Raw genomic sequence first — 9,485 nt, 5'->3', positions numbered from 1 at the left:
TGCTGAAGTATTGTCAACTGCGACGAACTATTGTAAACTGCGTCGCGTTGTCGCAAACCTCGGCTCATAATTATAAAACAACCCTAAAACTTTTAATACGACGAAAGCTGCCTGGTTGAATTTAGTAAAGTTATTTTCCCCTCCTTTTTTTTTTACTGCACGAATCAACCTACGCTAATGAGAGCTTAAGACAATACGCGTACAATCTTTATCTATTCGACATTTTACAACTGTACGAATAATCTTCTCGGTGGATTAAAAGACCTCACGTTTCTTTTTTTCAATTAAAAGAAATTGCCTGGCGATTCGTCAAATTCGGTTAATGAACAATTTTTGTACGATTTATGTTTGAAAACGAGCTCTTTAATTCGTTAACGACTCGTAATATATCGTGAATTGGTAGAATATATCGATGGTCATAACTTTTCGCGAGGATATAATTTTTACTGATTAAAAGGAAAGCTTGTTCGATTAACGTTAAAATATTCTCATTTTATCATTGTATATAAATTGTATATAAAACCACTAATTTTTTCAAATACATTAGAACAGGAGGCTGTAACTGGTCAGAATTTGTGGTGAAAATAAAGAAAATGTGCAAACTAATTAAACTATCAATAAATACGACAATTAATTGAATAATTCGCGCACCATATTTCCTTTGATCGAACGCGGATTTTCCATTCGTTCAGATGAAGTTGAAACGAATGGCAATGCTGCTAAAACAAAATACTTGTTGCGTGTCGCTTAGATTAACGAGTTGCAAATTCGTTGAACGCTGTAGCATACGGATAAGATGACTACTACATACATTCGCTGTCTCTGCTGCAAATTAATGCTACAGAGTGGAGTTTAAATTTTAAATGAGATAGAAATACAGAATAATTCCAACCTTCAGATGACATTAAAAGTGACGTACATTACGAACTGAAAGTTTTGATGTAGCGCGATCCTTAGCATAAATCGTGAAAATAACGAATTAAATACTTGTCCCCTTAATATTAAATGGAAATTTGTAAAATAATCAAATGGAGTGACAGATGGATTTCGTTTGACTACTGCCCGCGTATATTAATTATTTGAACAAATTTATAAGAGAGAGTGTTACGCCATGCGGCTTGCCATAGATCATATTCTTCACTGTCGGTCGCGGCACTATAATGTCGCAGACGGATCGTCGCGGCTGCCCGGCAAAATAAACATTGTAGTGGCAAGCGCATGGTTCATTAAGCAGAGCGACCTCCAGAAACGTCGATTCGTGGCCGTTATTTTATCTGGCGTAAAAGAATGTGGCGTGATCCGAAGGTAGTGGGGGTCGCCTTCCAGAAAGAATCAGAACGTTTCGAGAAGCCAAACAGTCTACACACATCTTGTATCGCGCATTACATAGTCACATTTCTTTTTGTTATTCCATTTAGATTTTCTAGTTAATAAGTTGTGCAATAAACATTAATTTAGTTGTGTTGATTCTGTGAAATTTCATTGAACTACCCTTATTATCATAATCGAAATAAGGGAATCGATCAGTTCGTGGCGTCGATTGTTCAATCGTAATGAGAACTTACAACTCTCGTTGACGTGATATCTCGCGATCGCGTCTCTCCGCGAATGATCGAAACATTTTGGTCCTTCGAGCCGGATCACGTGCCAGTGAAGAGTGCACTTACCAGTGACCACACAGTGCCACGTGACTTTATCAAAACCAGCAGCGGAAGCAGGAGCATCCACTACAGCGAAACCAGTGACGTCAGGCGCGTCATCTTCGAAGAAGCACATCCCATTGGCAAGGGAACGCAACCAAGCAGCCTTCCGTCGCAGCTGGACAATCATCAACGCAACGAATTTCACAACTTAACATACACGCGACCTCACGCCGCACGACAGTAAGGTAAGCTCGTTCCTTATTTCAACCATCTCCTATCCTCGGCAACGATGACGAGCGAAGACCAACTCATCTCTCTGCGTCGGAGACGAGGCTATTGTAGCGGCCGATTCACATATTTATCGAATCGACTGGACGAGTACGAGCAATCTGAGAGTCAGCAAAATTCCTTATTAAAGAATTACGAGAAACAGCTGACCGAAGTTGCGAGTCAATTCGAAGCGATTCAACTCGAATTAGAAGTATTGGACGAGGAGGAACAAGCGCGCGGCTTCGAAATAAGGGATCAGTACGTCGCGGTAGACACAAGGCTACAAAATCTTCTGAGGAACGCGCAAACAGCTTCGCCGTCGACATCCATAAACCCTCCAACCTGTGCATCATCCGCAAGTTTAAATCCGATATCCATTAAATTACCAGATCTTCGGCTCCCTATCTTTGACGGAAGCTTAGAAAAATGGAACACGTTTTATGATACCTTTTCCTCCACAATCGATAAAAATCCTAGTCTCACTGACATACAGAAATTCCATTACCTGCAGTCCGCCCTGCAAGGAGAAGCAGCCGATTGTTTAAACGCGTTACCCCTTAGTAATGTAAACTACAGTCAGGCTATTGCCGTTCTCAAGGAAAGTTTCGAATGTCCACGATACACAGCTTTCAGTCACTGCATGGCAATAATTGATTATCCAAGGATAACCAAGGAATCTCCAACGGAATTAAGGCGCTTAGTCCACACATTTAAACAACACATATATGCATTGAACAAATTAGGAGAATCCTACCCCGATACCAGTGCTATGCTCATCAGCCTCATCCTCTCGAAAATACCACTAAGTATCCAAAAGCAATGGGAAATGACGCTGCCCAATAACGAGGTGCCTCCGTACATTCAGTTACTAAACTTCCTAGAGAGATTAGCACGAAGCTCCAGACCGATCACCACAGTCAGACAAACAAGAGAATCACCGGAACAAACTACTCCTGTCCGTCAACGCGCATCACGAGGGCATGTACTTACGGCGACACAGGTTACTCCAACATGCCCCACCTGTCAAGGACCACACCCCATTTGGAGATGTGACACCTTCAAAACCAAATCCCTTCGCGAACGCATTCGGGAGGTCAAAAGGGCATCACTATGCCTCAACTGCCTCGGGAAAGGGCACACAACGAAGCATTGTTTCGCAGGATCATGTCGCGTATGCGGAGAACGACATCATACAATGCTGCATAGGACAAAACGCCATTCAGGGTCTCGTTCCAGCACGTCCAGCCCGAAATCTTCCCCATCAAATAGCCGATCCACAACACCTTCTTCGCCACCCTACGTATCACCCACTCGTCGCAAAAGGCACACAACAGACCACAGATCGGAAACACCACGAACAGCCGCGTCTGCAAGTCCACCGCCCAGTGACAAACGAACACACAACCAATGACGCCGACGATCGACGACTCCGTTCATGACCGAACATATCAAACCAATAGCATCCGAATTACTGTCCAATGATCTAGTCATCACAGCGCAGATTAATATTTTGAATGATAAACAGCAACCAATCCGTTGTCGAGCGTTGCTCGACACCGGATCCAGTATGAACTTCATTACCGAGGAATTAGCAAAATCGTTAAGGATAAGGCAAAACAAATGTTCGGTCCCGATCGGAGCTCTAGATACCTTGACAACGACCTCTAAGCGACACATCACGGCCACGATCACTTCCACTGACGGTACATACACGCGGACATTAACGTTCCTTATCATTCCAATCATATCAACCTTAATTCCCAGCGAACCCATCGATCGTTCGACACTTGAGATACCAAAAAATCTCAAATTGGCCGATCCACGATTTCATTTACCAGCTCCGATAGATGTACTATTAAGCTCAGGTTCAACACTCGCGTCGATGTGTGTGGGACAAGTCAACCTCACGCAGCCAGACGAGCCTGGACTGCGTCTGCAAAAGACGCGATTCGGATGGGTAATCGGGGGGAGTCCAACTTCCCAAACCGCTACAAACATATTTCACACATCCACGACGACTTTACAAGCAGACCTCGCGCGGTTTTGGGAAATCGACGAAGGACCCTCAATTAAACATATCTCAGAGGCAGATCGACGATGCGAAGAACACTTCCAAGCCCACACCCGACGCACCAGCGAAGGACGATACATCGTCGCTCTACCTTTCAACGATCAGCTTCAGTCACTCGGATCCTCTAAAACGCTGGCGAGTAAACGACTCGCCTCACTCAATCGCCGATTCCAGCACGACAAACGCTTCGAATCAGAATATCGAACGGTAATACAGGAATACCTGGCGTTGGGACACATGACGAAGGTCAATGACAACCACTCCGACGACAACGGATACTATTTACCCCATCATGGCGTGACCAAAGCATCGAGTCAAACCACCAAACTCCGTGTAGTTTTCGACGGATCGGCACCAAGCACTACCGGAACCTCCTTAAACGATACACTTCACACAGGACCCAAGTTACAGGAAGATTTATTTTATATATTAATTAGATTCCGCGCTCATCAATACGTACTCACCGGCGACATCGAGAAAATGTATCGGCAATTCCTCGTACGACCAGAGGATCGGAAATATCAAAGGATATTATGGCGCAGCGCGAGTGGAGAAACAGAAACATATGAGCTTAACACTGTAACGTTCGGTTTATCCGCAGCCCCGTATCTAGCTATTCGGTGCCTCAAGCAACTGGCAGAGGACGAAGGACATCGATTTCCACGTGCAGCACAGGTACTGCAGCGGGATTTCTACGTCGACGACGCTCTCACCGGAGCTGAAACGAAGGACGAAGCCCTCACGCTCAGAACAGAACTCACCAATTTACTTCAACTGGCCGGCTTAAACATACGAAAATGGGCGTCAAACGATAATGACTTATTACACGGACTCTCCTTAGAAGAAACAAATCACCAACATTTTTTGGGCGACTCGCAAACCTTGAAGACGCTGGGAGTGTTATGGAATTCATCCGACGACTCTATTCTTTACTCGGTCGAAGTCAAACCCACGCCGTCTCGAGTCACGAAACGAATCATCAGCTCGGAGATTGCAAAAATTTACGATCCGCTCGGTCTGCTCGCACCGGTGATTGTTCGGGCCAAGATGCTACTTCAACGAATATGGTCGTCGAAAATCGATTGGGATGAATCACTTCCGATCGAGTTACATACGGAGTGGGAAAGGTACTATGCCCAATTACCCTTATTAAACAACGTCAGGTTCCCACGCAAGGCAATAATCGAGTCCGCAATGGAAATTGAACTGCATGGTTTCTGCGATGCCAGCGAAAAGGCTTACGGAGCCTGTATTTATCTTCGAACCCTTAACACCAACGGCCGTGTTTGGACCCAACTTTTAACCGCAAAATCGAAAGTCGCCCCACTCAAGTGCCAGACCATTCCTCGGCTCGAGCTGAGCGGAGCACTCCTTCTTACGTCCCTGATGTCGACAATACAACAAGCCCTATCACACAAAATTACTCGAACTATCTATTGGACCGATTCCACTATCGTCCTCCATTGGCTCAATACATCACCTCACACCCTTAAAACATTCGTCGCTAACAGAGTCTCCGAAATTCAAACAAAAACCAGCATCCGTGATTGGCGCCACGTTCCTACCGACGACAATCCCGCGGACTTAATATCACGCGGCCAAACACCCGAAGAGTTTCTGCGCCCAACCATCTGGCAGCACGGTCCTGCATGGCTCTACCAGTCGGAAGGCTATTGGCCGACATGGGCGCTAACACCGCAAATTGAAGTACCGGAGCAGAAGGGGGCGATTTGTCTGTCCACAAACCCCCCCGATTACTGTTTGTTGCAAAGGTATTCATCCTGGCCCAAGTTGATACGAATCATAGCTCGTTGCCTCCGTTGGAAACAGAAAAGGAACCGAGCGGCACCCCTAACCGTTACTGAATTACGCATAACGCACAATAAACTGATAAAATTGTTGCAAAACATCCATTTCTCCGAGGAAATTCGCACACTCCAAAAAGATCGGAACGCGGCGATAAAGGGTAAGCTCACGCGACTCAATCCGTTCATAGACAAGGAAGGAATATTGCGAGTCGGGGGTCGACTCAGTCATTCGTCGATGACCTTCGCCCAGAAACATCCCATAGTATTACCTAAGTCATCCGTTACAACACGCATCATAGACCACGAGCACAAGATCCACATGCATTCCGGAACGCAGGCTACGTTATACGCAGTAAGACAAAGATACTGGCCCGTTGACGGTCGAAGTCAAGTATGGCGGGCGATCAAAGGCTGCGTCCGCTGCTGCCGCGCTCAACCACCGCCGGTAGAATACGTGATGGGTAATCTGCCGGAGGCGCGAGTAACGGAATCTCGCCCATTTACAAACGTCGGCGTCGATTACTGCGGGCCGTTCCACATCAAGGAAAAACGAGATCGTAACCGTCGTCAGATAAAAGTATACGTAGCCATTTTCGTATGCCTAGCAATTAAAGCGGTACACATCGAGCTCGTTGACGATCTCACTAGCGAAGCCTTCATCGCCGCTCTTCGCAGATTTATCGCTCGACGAGGCTATTGCTCCACCATCCATTCTGATAACGGCACCAACTTCAGAGGAGCAAGCAACGAATTACGAGAGCTTCACGATTTATTACAATCGGACGATCACAAGGAAAAAGTAACCGCATTTTTAGCCGACAAACAAATCGAATGGCGCTTCATTCCCCCTCATTCGCCGCATTTCGGTGGGCTATGGGAAGCAGCGGTGAAGTCATTTAAACGCCACCTCAGGCGTGTAGCCGGCAACGAGTTACTCACCTCTGAACAATTGAATACTCTTATCATAGAAATAGAAGCAGTCCTCAATTCCCGCCCGCTAACTCCTATCTCCACCGATCCAAATGATCTCCTAGTCCTCACTCCCGGACATTTTCTCATTGGCGATTCACTAATGTGCTTACGTGATCGAGATTTCAGAGACATTCCATCGAACCGACTCTCCAGATGGCAGCATATCCAACAGCTTAAACAGCATTTTTGGAACCGCTGGCATAAGGAGTATTTGAACGAGCTAACCAACCGCAATAAGTGGAGGAAGGGTGGACACGGCATCCAAAAAGGCACAATCGTCATCCTCAGAGAGGACAACGTTCCCTCCATGCATTGGCCTCTGGGCCGAGTTATCAAGGTTCATCCAGGCGCCGATGGTGTCATCCGGACAGCTACAGTTCAGACGGCAAAGAGCGTTTTGGATCGGGCCGTCAAAAGGCTTGTCCCACTGCCAATTCAACCCGATCTCGAGAAACCCGAACAACTAGCCACCGAGACGAACTAAGATGGGAACTTCAACCACATCTCGCTAATTTGATCGGTACCCTCTCAACGGGGGGAGGATGTTACGCCATGCGGCTTGCCATAGATCATATTCTTCACTGTCGGTCGCGGCACTATAATGTCGCAGACGGATCGTCGCGGCTGCCCGGCAAAATAAACATTGTAGTGGCAAGCGCATGGTTCATTAAGCAGAGCGACCTCCAGAAACGTCGATTCGTGGCCGTTATTTTATCTGGCGTAAAAGAATGTGGCGTGATCCGAAGGTAGTGGGGGTCGCCTTCCAGAAAGAATCAGAACGTTTCGAGAAGCCAAACAGTCTACACACATCTTGTATCGCGCATTACATAGTCACATTTCTTTTTGTTATTCCATTTAGATTTTCTAGTTAATAAGTTGTGCAATAAACATTAATTTAGTTGTGTTGATTCTGTGAAGTTTCATTGAACTACCCTTATTATCATAATCGAAATAAGGGAATCGATCAGTTCGTGGCGTCGATTGTTCAATCGTAACGAGAACTTACAACTCTCGTTGACGTGATATCTCGCGATCGCGTCTCTCCGCGAATGATCGAAACAGAGAGTGAGCTACAAAATTATCGTGGAGAAATATTTGTAGAATGAGGTGGGTAGCAAATGAAGAAGAAATATTTGTATAAGAGAATGCAGTTGCAGAATAAAGTTTTCTCAATATTAATAAATTTTTGCAATCAAAAATCCCATTGAAAATATTCCAGGTGGTGTAGTATACTAAGCGAAGTACAAGCGTATCAATTAAAATTACTTTCCAAAAATCTATCCCGACCGAAAAGTTTCAGAAGTTGAAACAAGCTCCTCAGTGATTTTAAAAACCCAACGTCTTTTCAATTAAAAGGTTCTCCATTTAATATTCTTCGATCGAGAAACTTGTCAATTAAAAATCAGATGTTTCAAAATGCTGAACCATGTCAACTATCGTAACTTTTTATCAAAGGGGAGAGAAAGTAAACGAAACGCTGGGAAAATACAAGAGAAAAGAAATTACATGTTGTTTAAGAGTTTATCTCCTCTCGAGCGAATAAACTTTTCTCTCGAGAAATTCGTTGACTCGCACGATCTCTACGTCTCGAATTCTCGCGACTCTGCTTCTCGAGTGCCCTTGGTCACGGCATCGATTAACTTATTAAGAACCAAGTAGCAAAATAATACATAAAAATTGTGTAAACGCAACGTTACGGTGAAAACTCTCTATGATCGTAAACTTGAATCTCGTGTTTTTCATTTTTCATTTTTTTTTTTTTTTAGACACAATCATCTTTTCTTCTGAATTTCTTTCTAGAAGAAGAAATGTTACGTCGTGTTAATAGATGGACAGAAATGCTGTGCAATTCTAAGTTTCCGTGATAATTTTCATAGTTGAAAATGGTAATTATCATCGTCTAGGCTTTCTTTGACGAGCATGTATGAAATTTTAGCCCAATGCAGGGTTAAGCTCGTGCCTCGACCGCATTATGCAACCCAGTTTCGAAGTTCAGGAGGGACGTCGGTCAAACAATGGTGTAACCCGACCTATGTGGTAATTGCAATTAATCTTCTCAATTTATTTTTGTTGTCTCGTCCCACGGGCTTCCTTGCTTTTTAGAATGTATCGATTTACCTGGAAATCGTGTCCGTGACGAACAATCCAAATTCGATTTCAAGTTCCATTCGCTGGGACAATAGACTTGATCCGTCGCGGATTTTTCTTTCGTTTCTGTTTTGTACTTAAATTCAGGTAATTCTTTCACGCGAGACCATCTTCAGCGAAATATGTATTCTTGGAATTGTAGACAATTTTACTAATATTATATTTGTTAGAAATATTTTTGAATATACGTAAATATTATTAGAAAATTATTGAAAGATTAATCCTATGTGTGCTATATCTCTATTCACGCGGAGGACTTTGTTTTGAATTTTCCAAGCGTCCATAACAATGTATTTTGTAGTGTTTTATTTGAATTACATAGGACTGAAGATATCTGTTCACTGTTCCTTTAGGTTTTCAAATTAAGAAACGTTGAAAAACTCTCTATGAAAAATTAATAATTGAAATATTGTATCATAAGATTGCATGTTAAATTTGATTTATTTCAGTACCAAGTAACGATTTGTTAGATTAAATTCGTGTGAACCGATCGAAGTTAAGAACATAATGAGAGTACAGATTTTTTTTATTGAGAGATCAAATTAAAGATTTTGCCACTATTGTTTCGAAAAT

General features: G+C 43.8%; 1 protein-coding gene across 1 annotated transcript; it reads left to right on the top strand.

Moving 5' to 3' along the window:
• Positions 1-3,348: 3,348 nt before the first annotated feature.
• On the top strand, positions 3,349-6,678 carry LOC117240941 (the record flags this gene model as incomplete). Its single annotated transcript, XM_033506958.1, has 2 exons — positions 3,349-3,616; positions 4,586-6,678. Coding segments are annotated over exons 1-2 (2,361 nt in total), but the record flags the coding sequence as incomplete, so codon positions are not given.
• Between the last annotated feature and the right edge of the window lie 2,807 nt (positions 6,679-9,485).

This window comes from Bombus vosnesenskii, unplaced genomic scaffold (genome assembly GCF_011952255.1).
Source record: "Bombus vosnesenskii isolate JDL3184/JDL3185 unplaced genomic scaffold, Bvos_JDL3184-5_v1.1 scf7180000015096, whole genome shotgun sequence".
In the NCBI taxonomy this organism is placed as follows: domain Eukaryota; kingdom Metazoa; phylum Arthropoda; class Insecta; order Hymenoptera; family Apidae; genus Bombus; species Bombus vosnesenskii.
This window is presented reverse-complemented; position numbering and strand designations above follow the sequence as displayed.